General features: G+C 43.2%; 1 protein-coding gene across 17 annotated transcripts in view; it reads right to left on the bottom strand.

Moving 5' to 3' along the window:
* The window catches only part of SRPK2 (SRSF protein kinase 2), a 311814-nt gene that overhangs the window by 94435 nt on the left and 191098 nt on the right, over window positions 1-26281 (bottom strand). For 16 of the 17 annotated variants that reach the window (XM_043551885.1, XM_043551812.1, XM_043551834.1 and 13 more), the window contains 4 exons: window positions 20378-20486; window positions 19617-19704; window positions 19299-19386; window positions 11296-11402 (listed from right to left, as the gene is read on the bottom strand). In XM_043551885.1, coding sequence (XP_043407820.1) covers window positions 11296-11402; window positions 19299-19386; window positions 19617-19704; window positions 20378-20486 — 392 coding nt within the window. The remainder of the gene's footprint in view (window positions 1-11295; window positions 11403-19298; window positions 19387-19616; window positions 19705-20377; window positions 20487-26281) is intronic. The other variant, XM_043551894.1, reaches the window with a different exon arrangement.

Raw genomic sequence — 26281 nt, 5'->3', positions numbered from 1 at the left:
ACCTAGATGTAAAGGATAGATCACATCACTATCTGAAACAACTTTGTATGAGAGTACAAAATAAAGTTTACATGGTAAAGAAGAAATATTTAATTCCCTATGGAGATTATTCCTATAATGTTAATAAGGGAAGGATACTTGCCTTCATTCTGTTTCTCTGAATCTTAAAATTTTTTCACTCCTGGATCTCAGCTTCCTAGTGAGACATAGGTGGAAAACCACAAACTCTGGAAGTTTTTGCCCCAAAGAACAGTAGCTGTGGTGAAGTGCATCTGACAACTGCCTCCCATCTTGGTGGTCCCACACTTCCCTGAACCACCAACTACGACCAATTTCACTTTAACATTTCAGTCCGATACTAATTCGGCAGGAAATTAAGGTTCCCCATAAAGCCAAGCTGATCACCAAAAAGAACGATTGAAAAAAAAAAAATCTTTCTTCGAAGGCACTTAAATGTAAATACTTCACCACTGGTTAAAGAAAACTCCTCTGAACTCCCAGGGCAGAGGGGGGTGTGTGTAAGAATCCTGCAAGATGATATCTTCAGAGAAGAAGAATTACACACAAGTCATTTTCACTTCTCTAAAAATACCATCTTTGAAGGAATCTGGGCAATAAGAAGCTTGTCACATCTTGTCACAAACCTAGATTCCGAGCTCTCAGGAACAGCGATTGTTTTCATGTTATTTGGTAGTACAATGGGGCCCTGAACAGTGATTGGGCCTCCTAAACTCTACTGTAATACCAATAAGAAAAAAAAGCAGCAGCAGCTGCTGGAGGAAGATATCCCAATGGAAAAGACAATTTTAACTAACAAGAGCAGACAGAACAAAGGCAACATAGAGCAAGGAACAGGTTTTTCCTGTTTTTGTTTTAAACAAACAACAAAAAAGGAGAAAAAGATTACCTCCCTGGTAATTACCACATCAGGCCTACTACTCAAGGACTGGTAAGGTGTGTTCCATCAAACAAAAGAACAAAATTCAACCAATTCCAAGGAGAGACATCCAGAGAAAACAAAACTGTAGAAGACAGAAGAGTCTGGGCTCCCCAGCCATGGAGCAGAACCACAGAACTGTGATACTGAAGCAAAAACACTCCTGAAAAACTGAATACAAACATCAGTATTCAGTGAACATACCACCTACAGCCTATGTAGACATATACATATATATCTATAATTGAACAATTCTTTGTCAGCCTCTAGTGGCTGACTCACCACGGGCTATAGAAGCCTGGCATGGTTCAGGGTTGTCTGATAATACAAATAAAAAAATGCAGACAGCCATATAGGTGTGGGCCAACATTTATAAAGTTGTGTGCCTAAGCTGTATGTAGGGAATATTCATCACTTGGAACTCATGTTAAACAAAGTCTTTAACTCTTAAAAAGTTTTATCAGAGGCTGACTTCCAACAGAAAAAGACTCAAGTAATTGCATTTTGTATAGCTGAAGATAAATTACTTGGGACTCAACCCACCAAGTAAACCAAATTTTAATTTTATTATTAAAAGCAAGAAATCAAAAACGCAGGTAAGTCACATCACAACATAATGCAATTCCACAGCTACCTCACTTTGTACCTGGGACTACACCTGGACAGAGCTTAAGAATTACTCCCACACTCTTAAGTATTAATAGCCTAGCTGAAACAACATCTAAGACCTTCCACTTAAATATCCAGATAAAAATCCTTCAGATACCAATTTGTTTATCTTAAAGCCCCTGAAGCCTGCATGAGAAAAGACAAGTAACCTACAAGTTTAAACGCCTCACTTGAATAATACAATAAACTTTTTCATAACTGGAGCCTTTGTTTCTGTAACTGACAATGAATGCTGCTAAGTGACTGAAATTTGAAATAATCTTAATATGCATCTTGGTTGGTTTTGCAGAACAATGTAGAACTACAGAATTGCATTGTGCTGTTATATGACCTGTCTATTTTATTTTATTCTTGCTCTTAATACATAATAATTAAGTAGAATTTAGTTTGCTTCATGAGTGGAGTTCTGAGTCCTCAGTCAAGGGCTATATCAACTGCTAATTAATTAATTTAGGCTTTTCAGTAGGAAAAAGTCAGACTTTTAAAAAAAGTAAGACTTTATGTAACAGTCATAAATAGCCCCTACAGAATCAGTCTCCTAAATCCCTATTTAGGCTTCCAAATAAAAGTGCCTTAATTTTAGAGGTCCTGAGCACCTGCAGCTTTTAAATCAAATGTTAGACACCTAGCTTTGAAAACTGGTCATGATCCCCTAGCAACAACAGAGCCACCTGCCAAGTGCACGGATACCAAATGAAATGAGAAAGCTGGGCAGGCCGAGGAAGGGACTTAAGCCACCTCTAGTCAGGGGCGTCGAGTTGTATGGGCATGTGGTGCCTATGCTCCACCAATATGAGAGCCCCCTGCCCCAGCCCAGAGCCCGCACCCAAACTCCCTCCCAGAGCCCTCTCCCTCCCCCTCTCGCACCCAAACTCCCTCCCAGAGCCTTAGGCAGGTGGGGGGGGGGCAGGACTTGGACCCGTTCTGGGCACCCCAACCCCCTGCCCCAGCCCAGACCCTGCAGGGCTGCACCCAAACTTCTACCCAGAGCCCGCCCCCCCTCTCGCACCCCAACCCCCTGCCCCAGCCCAGAGCCTGCACCCAAACTCCCTCCCAGAGCCTTAGGCAGGTGTGTGTGTGGAGGGGGTGCTTGGACCTGTTCTGAGCATCACCAAAAATTATACAAACATGCCGCCTCTGCCTCTAGTAACACTTCCAAACTTTTTCACACTGACTTTGTCAAGAGAAGGCTCATGGGGTAAGACATGGGAAGAGAGCTGGCATGACAATATGTCCACTAAGCTAAGTACTTATCATGACCTTGGAAAGGGATTTTAGAAGTTTTCCTTAACACCACTGTAGTCTTGAAAATTTGGAGGCTACAGCTGTATAAAACACACTCATTGAATGATCCTACTCCATTTGAATCTACACCACTATTGAGAAGTGACTTACCATGTAAGAAAAATAGCCTTTATTAGTTTGTGAAGGACTCCACTAAGACCCCACAACTCAGGGGCTTCGGTGCGGATTTTGGTAAGCATCAAGTCTCAGCTGATCATTGAGTTCTGATGTTAGCTCTCATTCCAAAGACAGTTACCCCAAGGATGCTATCGCTGTTGCAGACTAATTGGCCTTAAAGGCAACAGGGACTAAATGATCTGTCAAAAATACCTCTGTTTTGCCTGCATCTCTTTCACGGGCCTATGGTTATGTCTCCAAATTCCTCTACTCCATCCATAAAACTCGAAAACCTATTCTACTCCAGGAAGATTTTCTCTATGTAGAAAATGACAGCTATGGGTTGGTAACCCATCTTCAGAATGAGAGTCAGACCTGGTCTACACTACAAAGATAGGTCGACATAAGCTGCGTTAGGTCGAGTTAATAAAGTATGTGTCTACGCAACCAAGTCACCTCCGCCGACCTAAATGGCTTGTAAAGTTGACTTTTGTACATTACCTCCAAGAGAGGCATAGCGCTTGAGTCGACATCCACGCATTGACATGTGGATAGCGTAGACACTGAGTTGTGTAATTCGAATGAATTGGCCTCCAGGAGGTATCCCACAGTGCTCTGCTGTGACCACTCTAGAGAGCACTTTCAACCCCACTGCACTTCAGCCAGGTACACAGGAAACAACTGCCCCTCTGTTAAAGCCCCAGACCTTTTGAATTTTCATTTCCTGTTTGATCAGTGTGGAGAGCTCGTCAGCACAGCTGGTCATGATACTCAAGGCCGCAAACGTGCTCCAGCATGGAGTACACAGGACGTGATGGATCTTATTGCTGTGTGGGGAGAAGAGTCTGTGCAGGCAGAGCTCCAATCCAGCAGAAGAAACGCTAACATCTACGCCAAAATCGTGCAGGGCCTGGGGGAGAAGGGCTACACCAGGAACATGCAGCAGTGCCACATGAAAATAAAGAAGTTTCGGCAAACGTACCAGAAGACAAGGGACGTGAACAGATGCTCTGGTTCTGGGCCACAGACATGCTGCTTCTATGAGGAGCTGCATGTGATTCTTGGTGACGACCCCACCACTACCCCAAAACACTCCTTGGATACCTCCCAGGAGCCCGGATGACCTCGAGCAACAATGAGGAGGACATTGCTGATGAGGAAGAGGAGGAGAATGCGAGGCAGGCAAGCGGAGGATCCATCCTCCCCGACAGCCAAGAACTATTTTTTAACTCTGGAGCCTATCCCCTCACAGGACCAATTGTCAGCGGAGCATGATATTGTGGAAGGCACCTCTGGTGAGTATACATTTCCAATTAAACTGTAGGGGTTACATGCTATTATTTTTAATGTTGAATCTGAAGAAAAAAATAGGTACAGTGGTTATCAATGGCCACTCCAGCTATGCAGAGGGTGTTTTCCGAAAAAGACTGTTTATGTGCAAAGGGTTGGCCCTGGAATCCTCCATGGAGATCTCTAAGAACCTTTCATGGAGGCACTCTGAAATCCTTTGCAGAAAGTTTCTGGGAAGAGCTGCCTTATTTCGTCCACCATGGTAGGACACTTTCCTGCACCACTCCAGTATTAACTCTTCTGGCATCATTGTGGTACACAGCATTGCAGCATAAGGACCTGGAGCATACCCAGACACTTGCAGGATCTGCTCCCTTTCCGCCTCTGTTACCCTCAGGAGAGGGTTATCGCATATGGTCACCTAGGGGAAACGGGGGAAGTTTTAAATGCTAGCCCTTAAACCGCAAGCAATTTGACAAGTAATCTGCCCATTTAGTGAATTCTGGCTCACACAACCATGCTTTCCTGAGCGTGCCCTGGTAGTGGTTGGACGGGATCACCACGTATTGCAACCAGCATTTAAATGAGGGGGCAGGGGGCTTTTCTGAGGTTGGAACCATTGATCCCAAGGATGTCTTCACAAAAGCCGCAGCACAAGACCTCTCGCCCATGCTTCGTGGCCTTACTCACCATGGCTGGAGCAGCAAACTGACTCTTGTAGTAGCCAGCGTTTGTAATTACTTTGTGACTTGCAGGGGAGTGAATTGAGAGGTGTTTCTTTTATAAAAAGAATTAACCTTGCACCAGAAACAATGTATGCACTGTCAATGCTACCCTTGTGCTTTGGATTATTTGCAGCTGAAAATTTGTCCGTCGGTGCATCCATAGGCACCAACTTCCCCACTGCCCCGTGGGTGCTCGACCCCCCGCCCCACCCCTGTCCCGCCTCAATTCCACCCCCTTCCCCCAAGTCCCTGCCCCTGTCCCGCCTCTTTACCGCCTCCTCCCCCTCCCTCCCGGAAAGTCCTAAGCACTGCCAAACAGCTGTTAGGCAGCAGGTGGGAAGCGCTGGGAGGGGGAGGAGTGGGGACATGGCATGCTTGGGGGAAGAGGAGGCGAGGAGGGGGTGGGGGGAGCTTGGCTGCCAGTGGGGGCGGAGCATCCGTTAATTTTTCCCTGTGGGTGCTCCAGCCCCACAGCACCCACGGAGTCAACGCCCATGGGTGCCTTCTCCACACTGGGACAGAGACTTTCCCAGATTAGAAGGCGGAAAAAGAAGACTCGGGGGGACATGTTCAATGAGTTAATGTGTGTCTCCGAGACTGACAAGATGGAACTCAGCGCGTGGAGGATTGCACTGTCTGACAGCCTGCACAAAGACAGCAGAACATGCAGGGAACACGAGCGTGAGATGCAGGAAGAGATGGTGTGCATTATGAGGGAGCAAACAGACATGTTGAGGCATCTGGCTGAGGTTCAAGAAAAGCAGCTGGACACTAAAGTCCCTCTGCAGCCTATGCTGAACCTGATGCCATCGTCACAAGTTCCACATCCTCCTCTCCCAGAAGTCCTAGGATGCGGCGGTGGGGGAGGGGGGAGTCTGGTATCCTTTGCACTCAACTCCAGGGGAGGGTACAAGGACCAGAAGGCACTCATTCCCAACATTTGATTGTTATTACAGTGCAATTTTAAGAAAGCTGTCCTTGTTTCTCCCCGCCCCAACCGTCCACCCGCCACCAGTGCTATCAGCCCTTTTGCCCCAGGTTATCTTACTATTCTTTGCTGTCTCTCAGTGTTTGTGAGCATAATAAAACTTAATGGATTGAGGAGAAAAGGCTCTTTATTCATTCATCGCACAGTGGTTAGTGGGGGTGGAGTTTACAGGGGAGTACATGCAATGAAGGGGACAGCTTGGTAAGGAACAACACACAAGTGTCATTTTACTGTGGGTCATTGCTGAAATGAGTTTTCAAAGCCTCACGAATTTGCAATGCCTGTTGATGTGCTCTTCTGATTGCCCTGGTGTCTGGCTGCTCAAAATTGGCTGCCAGCTGATCTGCCTCAACCCCACACCCCACCAGAAACTTTTCTCCTTTTGTTTCACAGATATTATGGAGTACACAGCAGGCAGCAACAACAATGGGGATATTGCTTTCACTGAGGTTTAACCTAGTAACCAAACAATGCCAGCGGGCTTTTAAACATCTAAAGGCACATTCCATCAACCATTCTGTACTTGCTCAGCCTATGGTTGAACCGGTCCTTACTGCTATCGAGGCTGCCAGTGTACGGCTTCATGAGAAAGGGGTAGGCTGGGTCTCCCAGGATCACAATTGGCATTTCAACATCACCAACAGTTATTCTGCAGTCTGGAAGGAAAGTTCCTGCTTGCAGCTTTCTGAATAGACCAGAGTTCCTAAAGATGCACGCATCATGCACCTTTCCCAACCACCCCACGTTGATGTTGGTGAAATGGCCCCTGTGATTCACCAGCACTTGCAACACCATTGAGAAGTACCCCTTTCGGTTTATGTACTCTTTGGCAAGGTGGTCTGGTACCAAGATAGGGCTATGCATGCCGTTTATCACCCCACCACAGTTAGGAAAACCCATCATGGCAAAACAATCCACTATGTCCTGCACGTTTCCCAAAGTCACTACCCTTCTTAGCAGAAGTCTATTTATTGCCCTGGCAACTTTGATCACAACAGACCCCACGGTAGATTTACCCACTCCGAATTGATTCCCCACTGACTGGCAGCAGTCTGGCGTTGCAAGCTTCCACAGAGCTATCACCACCCATTTCTCAACTGTCAGAGCAGCTCTCATTTTAGTATTGCTGCGCTTCAGGGCTGGGGAAAGTTCTTCACACAGTTCCATGAAAGTGGCCTTATGCATTCGAAAGTTCTGCAGCCACTGCTTGTCATCCCTTAGCCGCATAATTATGTGGTCCCACCCGTCAGTGCTTGCTTCCCGGGCCCAGAAGCGGCGCCCCACCATGTCAAGGTCATGCGCAACTGTTGTCAGCATCTGCAAATTGCTCCACTCCAAGGCTTCCAGCAGTGCTGCTTGCATGGCATCACATTGTTCCACACGTTGTCTCCTGCTTCGGCTGAATAAATACAGCAGGATAAGGTGTGAGGTGTTTGTAATGCTCACAACAACAGTGTACAGCTGAGCGGGGTCCATGCTTGCCGTGCTGTGGCGTCTGCGCGGGTAACCCAGGCTTAGGAAAAAAGGCTTGGTTTCTTTGCCATTGATTTCAGGGAGGGACGGAGGACGTGAGGTAAGTGCATCATGGGATGCTAATGCCATGTTCCCATAACCACCCACACAACTGTTTTGGTCCTATGAGGCATTGCAAGCCCAACCCAACATTCCGCTCAGCTCCATGCACTGTGGAATAGCTACCTACAGTGCAGCACTCCATAGGTCGATGCAAGCACTGCTAGTGAGGATGCACTCCACTGACACAAAGAGCATACTGGGGACATTCAAGATCGACTTGCTTCAATTGGAGGCTCAATGTCAACGTACATAAAATCAACCTAAATTTGTAGTGTAGACATACCATAAGTGTCAAAGCTCAGGTCTCTAGAGTGACTAACTAGTGGGCAGGCGTGGCAGGTTTGTAGAAATTTTGGTGGTGCCCAGAACCCGCCCCCACCTAAACTCCGCCCCCCACCTGCCTAAGGCTCTGGGAGGGAGTTTGGGTTGGGGGAGGAGGTCTGGGGGGAATGTGGGTGGGGGAGGGGGTCTGGGATGCAGGCCCTGGACTGGGGCTGGGGATTAGGATGCAGGAGGGGTGCAGGCTCTGGGCTGGAGTTTGGGTGGGGGAGGGGGTCTGGGGTGCAGGCTCTGGGCTGGAGTTTGGGTGCTGGGTGCAGGCTCTGGGCTGGGGCAGTGGGTGGGGGTGCAGGAGGGGGTGTGGAGTGCAGGCTCTGGGCTGGGGCAAGGGGTAAGGGTGCAGGAAGGGGTGAGGGGTGCAGGCTCTGGGAGGGAGTGCAGAGGGTTGGGGTGCAGGTTCTGGGAGGGAGTTTGGGGACAGGCTCCGGGATGGGGCAGGGGGTGGATGTGCAGGAGGCGGTGAGGGTTGCAGGCTCTAGGATGGATAGGATAGGATAGGGTGCAGGGGTGAGGATGAGGGGTTTGGGGTGTGTGAGGGGGCTCAGGGCTAGGGCAGAGGAGTGGGGTGTGGGGGATGAGGGCTTTGTGTGAGGATGAGGGGTGTGGAGGGCAGAGGGTTAGGGTGCGGGGGATGTGAGGGTTCTGTCTGGGGCTGGGGATGAGGGGTTTGGGGTGTGGGAGGGGTTCAGGGCTGGGGTGGAAGGGCAACCTGCCTTGGCCCCAGTGCAGGGGGGCACTAGGACCCTGAGGCAGCAGTTGATGCCAGAAGCCGGCAGAGCAGAGTTAGCGTGAGCTGCAGGCTCCAGGCAGTGAGCGGGGGCAGCAAGTGGGGGCTGGGGGACACTTGGGGGAGATGCATGGGGGTGGCAGGCGGGGCCGGGGGAGAGACCCGGCCCCAAACATTGGTGGAGCTGGGCCCCTGGGCCCTGAATATTGGTGGAGCCCAGGCAGGGGTGAAAGTAAGTCTAGGGACTTACCAGTAAGGGGCTGGGCTGGGGCCAGCTCTGGCCCCCGGAAGGAGTGGGGCCTCAGGCAGAAGGGGAGGGGTTGGGGGAGGTCAGAGCCAGCCCCGGCCCGCCCTGTACCGGCAAGTGCCTCCTTCCCCCTCCCCGGGGTAACAGCGGCAGCCAGGGGCTCTGGCAGTGATTTAAAGGGCCCTGGGTGGTAGTGGCGGCCAGAGCCCTGGACCCTTTAAATCGTCCCCGGAGCCCCGCCATTGCTTCCCCAGGGCTCCGGCAGCAGGGCTCCGGGGACAGGGCTCCAGCCGCCACTACCGCCCCGGGCCCTTTAAATCGCCACCCCAGCCCTGCTGCCGCTACCCCAGGGCTCTGGCAGCAATTTAAAGGGCCGGGGGCTCCCGCCACTGCTGGGAGCTGCAGGACCTTTAAACTGCGCCTGGGGAAGCCGATCCACCCCGGTACGGCGCTCCGGCTTACTTTCACCTCTGAGCCCAGGCACCATGAGCCCATATAACTTGCCGTCCCTGTTAGTGGGCACATGTAGTGTCAAAGAAATCTGATGGCTGCTCTGTAATTAAGTAGCAGTCATCAACACATGAACACAGCCTTCAAGCCTTGCAGTGAAATTCTGCTGAGACCTCCTGAAGCTAAAAAGAGCTGAAACGTTTTGAGGCTTAAAGGACACAAGGCACTGTGAAGAAATCAAGGTCTCACAAGCCAAAGTTCCAAAGTTAAAAGATGAAGCTGAAGAGCAGAACTTGTGAGTCCAGAGGCGGGAGCCTGGCTCATGCTCCTGAACACAGAGAGTCCTGAACCACTAGTCTGAAATAAACAATCACCCATGTCTGGAAGGCAAGGACACTCTTTAAAGGCTACCTAAAGCACTGCAACACTGCAATGGGATACAGAGGCATCTGACATGGTACAGCTCAGATAAGGAGCTACTTTGCTGTCTGTAAAAACAACGAGGGGTCCTTGTAGCACCTTAGAGACTAATGAATTTATTTGGGCATAAGCTTTCGTGGGCTAAAACTCACTTCATCACGGCCATGGAAAACGCACCACAGACCGTGAAATCTAGTCTTTTATGTACTTTTACCCTATACTATAAAGATTTCATGGGGGAGACCAGCATTTCTTGAATTGAGGGTCCTGTCCCAAAAGGGAGTTGCAGGGGGGTCGCAAGGTTGTTTTAGGGGGGTTGCAGTATTGTCACCCTTACTTCTATGCTGCCTTCAGAGCTGGGCGGTTGGAGAGCGGCAGCTGTTGGCCAGGCACCCAGATCTGAAGGCAGCGCCCTGCCAGCAGCAGTGCAGAAGTAAGGGTGGCAATACCATACCATGCCATGCCATCCTTTTTCTGCTCTGCTGCCTTCAGAGCTGGGCGGCTGGAGCGTGGTGGCTGCTGACTGAGGGCCCAGCTCTGCAAGCAGCAGCAGGGCAGAAGTAAGGGTGGCATCCTTACTTCTGTGCTGCTGTTGGCAGCAGCTCTGCCTTCAGAGCTGGGATCCCGGCCAGGAGACACTGCTCTCCAGCTGTCCAGCTCTGAAGTAAGGGTAGCAGTACCGCAACTCCCCCTGCAACAATCTTGTGACCACCCACAACTCCTTTTTGGGTCAGGACCCCTACAATTACACCACCATGAAATTTCAGATTTAAATAGCTGAAATCATGAAATTTATTATTTTTTAAATCCTATTACAGTGAAATTTACCAAAATGAATCATAAATTTAGTAGGGCCCTAACAGTAAGATACTATGTCTGATCTTTTCCCTCTCTGGCACTTTATTTCTGTAAGTTCATCTCCCCAGCCATTTGGTTTGTATGGTGCAATGTAGGAATGTACATATGAGAGAGAACTCTAAAAGTGGAAATTTCAAAAGTGCCTAATCATCTTTAGATGTGTGTTCTTAAATCATTTGGATACTTCTGAAAATCCTATCCTCGGTTTTTTAATGTATATCTCCTGAGGATCTGGTTTTCAGGCAGAGATGCAATTGGTATTAATTTTTTAAATATTATGTTTATATTATTTTCCATTGATCTTCTGTTGTATATTCTGAAGGTGGCTCAGTATGAAAGATGAAATTGTGGTCCATTTATTAATCAAGATAACGGATTTCCTTATTTTCAAATACTCTTAAATTTGTAAGAAACAGATTGACTTAAAATTTAAGCATATGTTTTGTGGAAGAGCTCAGTATCTAATGGAATATCAACACACACAAAGCAAGCAATGTGCACAAATGCATGTTATAGGAAAGGATACTCTCAACAGCTACCTATGGGAACACCTATGCAATTAGTACCTACTGTATATTTCCTGGCATGATCTGCAGTTGAAATATCAACACATGAACATCAAAGTAAAGCAACACTGTGGAAAAAAATTAAAACATTAGCAAATCTTACCTGTCGAATTATACTTTTTACGCAATGGATAGGAAGGCCTTGATAGTTGGATTTGATTATCCATTTTAAGAGATGATGTCCAAGAACTTCAAAGACCATACAGACATCTGGGATTTAAATAAGGATAATTTTCAAAGTAACTTCTTATTTAGCTCAACCATAATACTTTTTTGCACTTGAGCTAAAGTGCCCATCGTCCCTCTAAAAAAATAGTCCTCATGAACAGAATGAAAATCATAACTTCATAGAAATGCAGGGCTGGCAGCGACCTTGAAAGGTCATCTAGTCTATCCACCCAAACTGAGGAAGGGTTATGCATACTTAGATCATCTCTGACAGGTGTTTGTCTAACTTGTTCTTAAAAAACACCAGTGACAGGGATTCCACAACCTCTCTTGGTAACTATTCCAGTACTTAACTATCCTTATAGAAAGAAAGTTTTCCTAATATCTAACCTAAATCTTCCTTGCTGCAGTTTAAGTCCATTACTTCTTGTCCTATCCTCATGGGCATGGGGAACAACTGATCACCATCCTCTTTGTAACAGCCCTTAACATATTTGAAGACTTATCAGGGTCCTGCTCAGACTTCTTTTCTTAAGATCAAACATGACCATTTTTTAAAACATTTAATCATAGATTAAGTTTTCTAAACCTTTTATTATTTTTATTGCTCCATTCTGGACTCTCTCCAGTTTGTCCACATCTTTCTTAAAGTGTGGTCCTCAAAACTGGACACAATTCTCCAGATGAGGCCTCACCAGTGCACAGTAGAGTGGAACAATTACCTCCTATGTCTTACGTATGACATTCTTGTTAATATAACCCAGAATTATATCAGTCTTTTGCAACAGCGTCACATTGCTGGCTCATATTCAGTTTGTGAAGCCCACAGACACTAGTCTGCAGTACTACCATCTAGCCAGTTATTCTCCATTTTCTAGTTGTGCATTTGATTTTCCTTTCTATGTGTAGTTTTCGCTCTTGTCATTATTGAATTTCATCTAACTGATTTCAGACAATTCTCCAATTTATCAAGGTCATTTTGAATTCTATTCTTGTCCTCCCAGCTTGGCGTCATTTGCAATTTTATAAGTGAACTCTCCACTACATCATCCAAGTTATTATATTTGAATGGTACTGGATCCAGGACCTCCCTAGATATGTCCTCCCAAGTTGACCGCAAACCATCAATAACTATGCTTGGAATATGGTTTTTCAACTAGTTGTGCACCCTTCTTCTAGTAATTGCAGCTACACCACATTTGAAAATCTGTGAGTTGGGAGGAAGACCTTCAAAGGGTAGATCTGCGACAGCTGTCTGCACCTCTCTGGGGAACCTGGAAAGGTGAAGCCGTGACGCTTGTCTCATCACCACTGTCATTGCAAGAGAGTGTGCAGCAGTGTCTGCAGAGTCCAGAGAGGCTTGTAGCGCCGTACGGGCCAGAAGTTGTCCTTCCATCACCAGTGCCTGGAACTGTTCCTTCTTCTCATCTGGTAGGTGTTGACAGAATTCCTGGAATTTGGAATAGTTTATGTGATTATATTTGGCCACAAGTGCCTCATATTTAGCAATATGGAATTGGAGTGTAGCGGAAGAGTATGCTTTACGACCAAAGATGTCTTGCCTCTTTCAGTCCCTGTCGTAGGGGGCTATCCTAAAGTGGTGTTTTTGCCCCTTCTCTTGTATTGCATTAACAATCCAGGGAATTCAGAGTAGGATGGAAAAAAAGAAATTCCCCAGCCATACCAAGGACATAGTATTTCTTGTCTGCTCATTTGTAGGTGGATGGTATTGACTCTGGGGTCTACCAGATCACCTTGGTGGGGTCCAACAAGGCCTCACTGATTGAGAGTGCTATCTTTGCTGATGTAAAGGCCTGTAAGATATCGAGCCACTTGTGCTGTTGCTCTCTGACTTCCTCCAGACGGATCTGGAGAGAATCTGCAATCCTGCGGAACAGTTCTTGGAACGGTTTAAAATCATCCACCGATGTTGGAGGTGGTGGCATTATGGCTTCATCAGGGAAAGATGAGAAGTGGGAGAATCTCTTCTTCCATTTCTTCCTCCTGTTCCTCTAGCGCTTCTGGTTCAGCATTAGGCGGTCTAGACACTGATGAAGATGGAAAGCATATTTGTCTCTGTTTCTATTCCGCGGATGGTTTGGGAAAGTGCACCCTATATGCACACAGTCCCTAGGTCCCAATAAGGCCAATGTGGGGCAACTGGCATGTGGGGTTGCATCCATGGGGGTCAGTACCAGAGACCTGGATCGCTTCTGGTCTCTGGATATTGAGGATGAGAAGATGTGTGTGGCTGCCCTTGACAGGAGGGTGGAGTGCACAGTGCAATGGAGTACTCCTCCTCCTCCTCCTCTTCCTCATTAGAGAAGGGTGGTGTGGTCCTCAGTGATGAAGGGGAGTGGTGGTGTGTCTCCGGGGAAGAGGCATGAACTGCAGGGAGCTTGTTACGGAAAAGTGGTGACTCTGGAGTATCAGATTTCAGAGTAGCAGCCATGTTAGTCTGTATCCACAAAAAGAAAAGGAGTACTTGTGGCACCTGTTAGTCTCTGAGGTGCCACAAGTACTCCTTTTCTTTTTTGGAGCATCAGAGATGATCAAGTCTTGTGAGTACTGAAACTCCTGTGGTACTGGCAGGAGCATCATCAGCACTGGTGGCTGTATACAGGTTGGGGGCATTGCTGGTGCTGAGAATGACTTCTCAGTAGTCTCTCAAGCGGCCAATAGGCGGTACCAAAGGTTGCATTGGTGCCAAGAGCTTGCTTGGTGCCGAAGGCTTGCTCAGTGTGAAAGACTTGGCTAGCACCAAGGGTTTGGTCAGTGCTGAAGCACTCAGAGTTATTTTAGTTGAGACGGTCGGTACCTATTTCAAAAGTCTTGCACTGTCCTTCTCAGTTCTGAGTGGCAGTGTTTGCGCCTGCAGTCCTGCCCATTTAGGGTCCTTAGACCTCCCCTAAATGCTGGTATTGGAAGTGCCTGGACGGTCACAGGCACGAAGTTTCACTCCTGAAAATGTTGAGGCTACTGACCTCACAGGGGAAGTCTTTCTCTAAGGCGGCTCCTTAAAGGGTGAACTAGTGGCACATTTCTTTTTTAATCTGAGCAGAAGAGAATAGATTTTCTCTTAATGGTACACAGCGAAGGAGGATGGCCAATGACTGTGCCAATGGTGGCTGACACATAGGCGAGGTATCAGGGCCAGGGTCTGAGACTGGTCACAGAGAGCTCTCCATTAGTAAAAGTTTTAGCTTCAGTTTTTCTGGACTGAGCCTTACATTTGAGGCAGTGGGTACACTTTTGTATGACGAGCTCCTCACTGAGACAGCGTACACACTGTGAGTACCCATCGCTCCCGATGATGGCCTCATGGCAGGAGAGACACCTCTTGAACCCAGGGGATCTGGGTATAACCCCGAGAAAGGGAGGACTTCCCAACTGGGAAAGGTGCAGGAAAAAAGGAAACCTATGCTCAGGTAAAGAATAACAGGGAGGGAAGAGAAATGGAAAAAAATATTTTTTTTTCCAGGGGAGAGAGAAAAATAAAGGAAATTTCTAACATCTAGAAAATTATAACAGAAACACTACTATTACTAAAGGCTACAGATGTATGGCGGGCTCTGCTCAGGATTCCGTCCCAGACCAAAAGAGGTTGAGAAAGGACTGAGGGTGGTTGGAGAGCACAGCACTATATAGAACAGCATTTCCCAAACTTTTTTGGCCACGGAACACTTTTTAGCCTATTACGGAACACTTATAATATTATTTTGTAGTTGTTTGGTTTTCAAATATAAAATTGCGTTATTTATGCTCAAATATATTTTATTTTATAAAACAAAGCAAAAATACAAATTTAAAATAACTTGAACTAACAATTTCTAACTGGAAAGCGCGTATAAAGTAGTACAAAAATCAAGTGCAAGAGTCAAAATTAAAAACAGTGTTCTACTTAAAAAAACCTGTTTTTATATCTACACAAACACCAAACAAATTAGATTTTTACTAGGAAGATCTATTTTTATAAACAGAAATACAAATTTGGATTTAATGGGATTGGTGTTTCTGCGTTTTTCTATCAAAATTAGCTTACTATTAGGAATAATGCTGGAAAGTTGAATCCTCATGTCAGGCGCAGCATCAAGTCTATTCCTATATTTGTTTTTTGTTGCAGTATAATACGAAAATCTGGTCTCATACAAATAAGTTGTGGCAAAAGGAAGGAGCACTCGACCTGCACGTTTAGCCACATTAGGGTACTCTTCTATTAGGCTGCTCCAAAAATTATTCAGTGGAAGATCCTTAAACTTTTCTTTCAAATCAGAATCAGAAATTAAGTCAATTAGGCTTTCATAATCATGTGCAGTAAAGCCGACTGGTTTGGCTGTAATTACAAACAGATTTCGAACCCAAACATTATCATCAGTAGTTGTAGGAAAATATTCTAATAAAGAGGCCTGCAAGTCACGTAAGTGCTGTAAAATGGTGCTGGAAACTTCTTCATGGACTGTAGAATGTACTTCAGTCAGAAATTCATGTAGTGTAGGGAAGCAGTTGAAGTTATTCTGTTCTACAGAAGATGCCCAGAATTCCAGTTTCTTTTTTAACGACGAAATTTTATCCATTGTAGTAAAAATGGTCACATTCTTTCCTTGCAGCGACAGATTAATTTCATTTAATTTTGCAAAAATATGCAGTCTCATTAGCCACAAGGAATTTGTCAGACAGTCATTAAATTTTTGTCCTGAATTATCTGAAGTGAAGAATACCAGTAGTTCACTACGAAGCTCAAAAAGCCTCACAAGCACTTTTCCTCTGGATAGCCACCTCACTTCCATATGTAAAAGAAGTGTTTTGTGCTGACTACCCATTTCCTCGCACAAAATTTTAAATAACCTGGATTGAAGTGGTCGAGATTTGACAAAATTGATAATTTGTACTGATTCATTGAGCACAATTTTCAGATATGCTGGTATTTTTTTTAATTTTTGCAATTTTTTAATTTTTGCAAGTGCTTGTCTGTGTAGAACACAATGGTTCTTAGTGCCTTCTGGTGCCACACTTATGATTCACATTACAGCTCCCTTCATCTTCCCGATCATTGCCCGAGCACTGTCAGTACATACATCAATACATTTTCCCTAACTAATTTCATGCTTTCTGATAAAATTGTTGATGCAGTTGAATATTTCTTCTCCAGTCATGTTGCTTTGCAGAGATTCACATAAGAACAGGTCCTCTTCAATAATATTATTAAATCTATATCGGACAAATACTAGTAACACAGCAAATCCTGAAACATCAGTGGACTCATCTAGCTGCAATGAATACTCATGGCAATTTTCAGTCGGCAAACTAGCTCTTTTTCTATGTCATCAGCAAGATCTTTAATACGGCATGCAACAGTATTATTTGACAACTGTACAGCATCAATTTTTTTTTTACCAGACTGCTCGTTCAACATGCACGTTACAATATCTTTCGCACAAGGCTTGATAAGCGTTTCTCCAATACTGTGAACTTCTCCGGCAAGCGTTATACGGTAACTTACTCAATAAGATGCCACTGTTGCACTTTTGTTGTCTGTTTTAGCAATTTTAATCATCGAAAGTTTACAATTTCCAAGTGAGTCACACTGCCTCTTGAAAAAACTTATATCTTTGTCTTTGTATTCAGCATGCTTGGTTTCCAAATGCCTACGAAGTTTAACAGGAGCCAATGAACTGTTTGCTAGTATTTTGTTGCACACGACACACTGCGCATCAGGAACACCTTTATTTCCAACACACGTAAAACCGAAAGACAAATAACTTTCATCACACTTTCATTTCGGTTTTTTAACACCTGCTTCTTCTTGTTTTTTGATATACTTTGGTGGAAATTCTTTTGCCTTGGATAACTCACCAGTACTAACAGATTTTTCGACAACAAAAGACTGCAATTGTTCATCCTCACTTTGAAGTGTCACAATATTTGCTCGTTTATTTCGGCCACAGGTGGAGTACCAGAAGAACTTGCTTTTCGTTTCAAAGTTCCTTCTTTTAGCCACAAATTCATGGTGATTAGGTTTAGTAACAACATTTAGAAATACTGATTTTTGTCAAATTTTGTTTGTCACAAATATTTATATTGTTTCGAGTGAAACTAGTTTAGTTGTGCTTATCGCACACACGGTAAAGAGCCACCGGTTTGAAAGTGTTGAATGAATATATTATATTCAACATGGCGTAAAGAGAATGGTGTGTGCATACTGTTGCAGTTCGCGCAGCCTCGAGCAGAAGGGGTACGACGTCACTAACTGAAACGTGCCAGAAAGGGGTAGACATCAACATGCTTGCGTGCCACGTTCTCTTTAAGCCATTATAGTCAATACGAGATATATCAATAACCGGAAAAAGAGTTTTATGTTAAATTATAGTCATTCAAAAAGAGTTGTAAACTACGCTTCAAATTTGCCAAATTTAAAATTAAAAAAAATTTAAAGACCCTTTTTTTAAATGATGATTCTTTCATGGAACACCTGTTCACATCATGCAGAACACAATTTGGGAAACGCTGATATAGACACTGCTCACAGCGTGAGACAGCGAGAAGCGCATATGCAGCCCAACAGGCACTGCTACCAAAGGTCGCCAATCACAGGCACAGTGGAGCACCCATAGGGACACTACTTGAAGAAGAACAAACATGATCAGCAAAGATAGTTCAGCAGCAGCAGGGAATCACCAAGCATATTAATGAGGACTGTTTCATTTTAGTGTCTCATTGAAATATGTCAAAAAAAATCTATCAAGTCCAGGTGTGCTGGCAGATATTTTCTCAATAACATTTCTCAAACAAAAACAAAAAAAAAGAAAAAAAAAGAGGTTAACATCTAATCAGTAACTCACTAAGAGGATCACATAAGCAACAAGAGAAACTTCATGTACTTCTACCTCTCGGAAGGAGAGGCATACCACCTTCTTCAGGAGCCAACTCGGGATCTCCCCACTGGCCCCCATCAGACAGGAGGAACATAACCTCCCTACGCTCTGGGCTGGATTTCAACCAATGATTTAGAGGTAAAAAGCTCCAGACCCTATTACCAATCCTCTAATCTATCCAGTCTTCCACGTTTATTATTTCCTATCATTACTATATTTTACTATATGGCTTTTCATCAGAATCGTTACAGACTGTAATTCTAGAAAGCATCATAAAGATTCAGGTACCCAGTGTTTTTTATTTGTCACTCAGAATCCCTCCTCTAGCCAGTTACAGGAATTAAAGAACACTGCAGCCAATCACATATCTACATTTTATATTAATAAACAATTTAAAGGATAGGAACAAAATAACTGATTAGTTGATGATTCTTCCTTATCTAAAGTGAGTGATTACCCTTCATTTTTAAGTTTCTCTCTATATATTACAACAGTAACACACATTGGAATCTAATCTAATAATGTTTCAACATAAATTGCTTGTTTATTTTTAGAAAAAAATCTTTTTCAGCTTACACTAATTGAATGTACTGCAGGATTTATTATAATAATAAAATAATAATAATAATAATGAAGCACAGTACATTAACTAATGCACAACATGTTTCTTAACTATGTTATTTGGAAAGGTTAGAGAAACCATGAACATTGGTCACCGTAAATAAAATTTCAATTTTTTAAAAATATCCTGTCTTCTGATGTTTTAGTGGGCAAGCCTGTTCATCAAGGAACAAATTTAAAATGTTTATCTTTTATTCTTCATTATATTTAGAACTATTAAGCTATTTTCACTAGGGAAAGCGAATTACACACTGTAATACAGTGCATGACTAAATGTCTCTGAGATGGTCTTAAATTTTACTTTTAAAAAAAATTAAAGAAAGCAGATTATTTTGAAAAATTACTCCACCCTGCATACACTAAGACATTAATGTATAAAAACTAAATACTCATTTGTCCTCTTCATTTTAATCTTAATATAGGAAGAATAGCCAAAAAAGGATACGTATTCCATTCATCCCTGAAATTTTGAAGTCATCAATTAACTGTACAACCATGTCTTTGTTTGGATCGTTAGGATCACTTTCACGAACCTAAGCAAAGAAAGAAGATACTGGAAATAACTCATCTTCTTAGAAGGGTAATACATTTTTTCTAAAAATTTAAGCAAGATTATAGAGCCTTACAAATAATGACAATGAAGTAATGTCATATATTTAGAAAACAAATTTAGGGAAAATAATGATGTTCGAAAGCATTTACTTCCATTGTATCTATACATAATTTACCATTATCAGTACTGAGCACTCAGTATAATACTCACACATCTGAGCAACTTAATTTCATCCAAGGCTGTCTCTGTATAATGCTGGGCACTTTTTACAACTTTCATTGCAACAAACCTCTTCCCCCTTGAAAATAACAAAAACGTATTCAACAAATGACCAGAGCTAAAAGATGTTATGAAGCATACTTCAGAGGATTATATCTGGAAAGTTTTGGTAATTTTATCTTAAAATTAAGGGGAAACTCCTAAATTCTCAATAATACAGTAATTAAAATATTTGACGTAATTTAGTGCATTATGACAGAGAATAACAATACCTTTAGAACTGTATTTTATGCATTGTTTCTACAATATTGAAATCACAGAATTATTAATATTTTAAATGGTAATGGCTTTAAAAGAAGAATTTCAATTCTATTTTACCATTTAATCAAAATACAATTAGGTTTACTATTAAGGATACAGGAGGAATAAAAACATTAACTTGTTCTCCAGCTCAAGAAAACATGTGAATTCAATAAGCACTGATAATTTGTTAAGAAAATAAAACTTAGACTTCAACTTCTGACAAGTTCTATAAAATACATCCTTAACCAAAAGGAGAAAAACACTGTGGACATCTCTATATACAGTTGTTTACCAAACAACAACAAAGACACAACAAAACACCTGGATAGCTTCAGCCTGTATCTAAAACAGCAGTTATTGCACATATAACAAATCAGCATTTACTTGATTAGAAATGGAAAAGAGAAAGTTTAAAGGCAAATATATATATATATATGTAGATCTCTTACTGCATATCCCAGCATAGCCAAACTGTAGAGAAGTGTCCCCATCCTAGCTTCCTAATTACATGATACCGGCCATTGAAAAGATCTCCAATTTTCACTGGATGATAACCACCTTTCAAAAAAAATAAAGAAGTACATTCAGAAAATAAGCAGATACTTCTAATTACCTGTTTATTCCTTTAATACCAAACACCTTTTAAAGTTGTCCTAAACTATAAATCAGGAAATTGCAGTAAGTTTTTTCTACAATTAAAACATTTTGCCTCAAAAATGTTCTGCATCTTCTAAGCACATTCTTTACACCCTCCCTTGTGGAAAACGTGGAGATTTCTGTACTTCTATGAAAATTATATGCCTCAGTTTACCAGCTTGATATTATTGTATTTGACTGCCCAGAGTTAAATCAGAGGAAGCTGTTAGGGGAAAACAAGTAGGAGACAAAACCTCCCAAGAGATTACCAAGGGTACTCAAGAGAACTATGGGGGCATCATTATTGGAAAATGCCCTCCTGCAAGACTTGCAGTTTTATTTTTCCCAGCCCCATGCCTAAGATCAAAGGGAACTAAACCGTTAAAGACTCCAGCCTAGAGAGGAAGGAGGGTGAGCAGGCAGCACTGCCTGGAGGGGAGTATCCGACAGAGGGGCACTGAGGCTACCTCTATACTACAAGTGATACAGCAGCATGGGTGCAGCCTAGCTATGCCACTATAGCACGGCAGTGCAGGTGCTTCCTACATCGACAGAAAGGGTTTTCCCATCAATTCAGGCAATCCACTTCCCTGAATGGTGGTAATTCTTCCATTGACTTAGTTGTGTCTACACCGGGGTTAGGTCGGCTTAACTATGGCATTCAGCAACACAGCTAGGTCAATCTAATTTGTAAGTGTAGACCAGGCCTGAGAGAATGTTGCAGTGGCTGGCTCTCTTTCCCAGGCCAAGACTAGGGGTGTCTAGGCTGAGTGGAACATACCCAAAACTTGTAAGGAAAGAATAAAGTTTAGGTAATATTCATGTGTGTAGGCCTTACTCATTATTTTAATACAAGACTTTGACTAGTTCATTCCTGTTGACTATTCAACAATACTTTGTTTTTAAAAGGCTGCAGTGTGTCACTGATACATTTTCTGATCACAAAGCTCCCAAGATAGAAGATTCCTGAAGGGATTCAATTCAAATTGGCCCTGCAAAAGTAGCCACAGTGAGAAAGAAGGGTCCTGGAGCCTAGTGGCTCAGCCTAAGAATGGCAGAGTCTTGGGAGTCCCCCTTAAGTGAGGTGGAGGCCCAGGGCCTATCACTAGGAGGGATGCACTGAAGAGTGATACAAGGTAGAGCTCACCCTGTTGTCCATGACACCCCATAACTGGGAACACAACGTCTTGATTTTAAAAATGCACTGTGGTAACTGATAAAAGATGTGTCTCATTCCCAAACCTTAGATTCTTACCCCTCAAGCAACAACAGATTTATTTATTTATTTTTACAGTAGCACTCCAAATCTGCATCACAGCAGATTTCTTCAAGAGAAAACCTAGAGCATATTTACTCAAAGCAAATACTGAAACTTTGCTATCTACTTCATATTCAAAGATAGCAGATACCTTAGACTTCTTAAGATGGGAAGCCCTGATCTTGCACATGTCTATGCACAGTTCAAAGGTTTTGTCTATAGCAGTCACCTATATTATTCATTTCATCATAAACATTTGGTCAACACACACACACACACGAATCCACTGCAAGACTAAACACCGATGAAGAAATCATCTTACAAACAAAACCAAAAAACTAGTTTGACCATTTAACTAACAGACCTAACTGCATAGCTTGAAGGCTAGAAACTGAAGATCTGGATAAATATTAACTTGCTTCCTAATAACTACAGAACTGGATTGCCATCAAAGGATTCATACCAATTCTCCATAAACTCTAAGTTTAAACTACTAGTTAGATAAAATAAAGATAGATCTCAAGAGACATATGCAGGATAGGGGGAAAGGGAGGAAAGAGCAATACCACTTCCTATTCCTGAAAAGATTTGCAGTTCTGAGAAGTATTAAATCTGTTGACCTGACAGTCAAGATTACATACATCACTAACACACAACTTACTAAATCATTTATTTTCTTATGAACACTCCATCTGTTGCATTAAAAATATGAAAAGTATGAAACATTATTCCCTGTGCAATCGTTCTCTTGGCAAAAGATACAATTTTCCTCACTGAAGTTTTAGAAGCTAAAAATATTTAAGACTCAGTTTTAGCACCTTTAAGTTACACAGCAAATCTCTGTAATTAAACAGGACAAAATGAAAAATGTCTGAAATATCTTACACCTTCCCTAATAGTCATCAGACATACCAAGGAACACAAATGGGTGCTCATTTTAATGTTTCTTCACACTACTGAAGTGGTATAAATGGGTCCTACTGTGATTATATGACAAAATAATTCTTCTCCCTAAATAATGTTGGATCATATTAAAGTATTTCTGTATTAAAATCACAAATGAGTTTGATTCCCCATAGTTTAAATTCCAGGGTATTACTAATTAAGAGGTCTCTTGGTTTTTGGTACTGTTTCTCTCCCTCTCAGTGTGAAACTTGCAAGCTGCTAATTGTGTTAGTACATTCTAAGACAGAGTCTGTTCTCAAAGCAATTCTTTGTAACAACAACTACTCACACAGAGAGAGACTCAAAGCAATACTCTGTAACAACAGAAACAGCACCCAGAGACTCCCAGCCCTTTTGTTGTATTCATCTCGCTTTGTTAACAATTGTAATTAAAATAGAGATCCAGGATGTATGTGGATGGATGCTTGGTGTGGATAATAACTGAATGATCAGGGAGGTGCCAGCCTAAGAATCCAGTGTTCGTCGGCTGAAGAAGGCGTCAAGTGGAAATAACCAGAGGACCCCTGGAGGGCAGGGGGGTTATCGAACAGCCTCAAGGATGGGAGAACCAAAGAACAAGATAACATCTGGCAGCACGGAGCCATCAGGAATGTGCTATCTGCTGATTGATTCAGCAACAGCATGATGAAGCAATTCCCATAGACTGGCATAGGAAGAAAATCCTATAAAAATGGACTCTAGAAAGTGAGAACTTTGGGGTCTGATTCTGCAAACCAACTTCCAGGAGCATCAGATGAGCATCTGACAAGGCCCTGCTCCCTCCTCATATCCAGGCCACCTGGCCAATGGCTTGGCATGAGCAACTCTACGGCTGGTAACTATGATAACGACCTTGCAGAACCTGTGTGTGTGTGTGTGTGTGTGTGTGTGTGTATGAATGAATGTGCGAATAAATATGAAATTGAAGGGAATGTTATAGCTATAACTGCTTACTATGATTCTTTCTGTATTCACAATAAATGTGGCATTTTGCCTTTTCCCCTTTAATAAGATCCTGCTGGTTTTTATTTTATTGGTATAACAATAAGATATGTGGTACACAGTATTTTGGCCCTTCTGAGGCACCAATAGGTGTGTCTCATGGACAGATAAACTGCCAGAGTGTCATTCAAGTCAGGACTGTTCTCTTTTAGTAAAGGATCACATTATTAGAATAGTGCCAGTTTCATATCAAAATTTATTTTACCACTACATCACCCTCAAAACTATTACTGTAATAGAATTCCAAATGCTCTGCTTCTCTGTGTGCATTTTCCACAGCACGTTTTTCTCTTGCCCTGGGCCCCAGTCCTGCAGACTTGCACAAGGGTAACTTTACTCATGAGAGTAGTCAGTGACATCACCCACATACGCAAAGTTATTCCTGTTCATGTTTGAAGCACTGGGGTGCTAATTTGCAGTTCTGAAGCACCAGGTAACACCAGTACTAGGAAAAAGGCATTTTGAATATTGGTGTCTCCTTTGCCGTGATTAGTGGGATGTATTTCAACGCTTCATAGCGCAAAAAAAGATTATTTACAAAGCACTAGGTAAAAGAATTATAAATAAACGTACATACAGAATTAGGAGGCGTGATAGGGGTGTTCACCCCACGCTCGCCCAGAAGGGGTTAATGGAGGTCAGATGGCCAAATAACCTATTAGGCTGAAGTCTGAGAGGAAAGCCCTAATTAGGGGAAGCTCATCTGTGCAGGTACAGATGGGGTTTCCATAAAGCCAGGGAGCTGAGAGCAGGAAGGTAGTCCGCAGTCACTTCCTGGGAGAAGGGGGTGTGTTTGGGGGCTACAGAGACAAGTAGCCCACATTTGCTCCCAGGGGGGAGGTAGTAGAGAGGCTGACTTCCTGGGGGATAGGAAGCAGAAAAGGGTACAAGCAGCAAGGTTGGCAACTGAACAGACCTTGGCTGCATGTTGTAGGGTTCCTGGGCTGGAACCTGGAATAGAGAGTGGGCCCGGATTCTCCTTCCTGCCACTGGGAAAGTGGCACCAGCGGGACAGTGAACTGCCTGGGTAACTGCAGGAGTGACAGAGACTCTGAAAGCCTACACTCTGGAAGGGGGTAATGCTGAGTTACCAGGCCAAAGGGCCGAGTCACAAAAAGGATACTGCAATCCCTGGAGCGAGAGAGGGGCTACAGACCAGATGGAGAGACGGAGTGACAGTGTGCGACCCCTGGAAGGGGTGTCAATCTCCTGAGCTAATCCCAAGAACAGCCAGAAGGAGGTGCCAGCATAGCAGTGAGTGGGGCACTCCATCACAGTGGGGGTTTAATGAAATTGTGTACTTTTGGGTGGAAAAAACACCAGGATTTGTAAATATTCAGTGTATAAGTAGTACTGCTCAGATCATAATAAAAGCTCTGTTGTGCTTTTCAGTTCTCCACAGAAAATAATGATGTTTCTGATGAAACTGCTGAACGCAAGCATATGAAAGAGAGAGAGAGAGAGAAAACCAGAGAGATCATTATTCCTCAATGTCTCTTGAATGTATTGGTAATCGTAGCTGATGAATTCCACGGCTGTGTAGGGAATTAGCCCCTTTGTAAACCGAATGAATGGGAGACATCTCTGGAGGAGAAACTAGAAAATCAGAGAGACAAAGTATTCTAACTGATTGTAGTCTCTTGAGAGTAATCTCCAAATGTTTAAGGTTTTTCAGAAATAGGAGAACAGCAGCATCGTGGTTCACATATGCCTTCACAAATCAGGTAATTGGAATTTTGAGATTTAATTACATTTCTAGACAAGTGGACATTTAAAACAGGCCTGATCTAAAACCCACTGAAGTCAAGGGGAGTCTTTCCACTGATTTCACTGGGCTTTGAATCAAGTCTTCAGGGAACAGTGCCTGGTCTAATTAAATCCATTTCTTGCACACAAAAGAAGTTCCCCCCTTTAATGATATTACATCAACTAGTGACCATGACCTCACTGAAAAATGTAAGAGGCCTAACTTAACTATACATATATATTAGGAAAAAGTACACTAGTCATGGTATTCTATGAATTATGTGGGCACTTTTAGATACTTTCATATTTTCTTTGTCTACTTCTTTAATTTCCATCAGTAGATACTTTTAGAAATGTTTTTCTGCCTCTTGTGTTATTTAATCAGAGAAGATAATCAGCCCCAATTCTATACTGATTGCCTAGGAGTACAATAAGGCTTGTCAGGTTGATAACTGCACTGTTTCACTTTAGGTTGCTAGTTCAAATCAATCCTAGCCTAGAGACTGAAAAAATCATTACCACCTGAGAAATGTTTGCTGGCCAATGTGAAATGAGCTAGAGACCCAATTAAAGTTCTTAGTAGATGCATTAACAATAAAATCAATTAGGCACTGACTACGCACATTTGTTGGCACAACTAACAGAGGTTCAAGTGTTTAATGTTTATGGAAGTGGAATTACCTCCTCAGTCCCCAAAGCAGCCCCACCTTGGGATTTCAGATCAAGGTTGATTTACTGGAAAAGTATGGTAACATTTCACTTAAAA

The sequence above is a fragment of the Chelonia mydas genome, chromosome 1, assembly GCF_015237465.2.
Source record: "Chelonia mydas isolate rCheMyd1 chromosome 1, rCheMyd1.pri.v2, whole genome shotgun sequence".
NCBI lineage: Eukaryota > Metazoa > Chordata > Testudines > Cheloniidae > Chelonia > Chelonia mydas.
The sequence above is the reverse complement of the archived record's forward strand: the minus strand, read 5'-3'. Positions and strand labels throughout refer to the sequence as shown.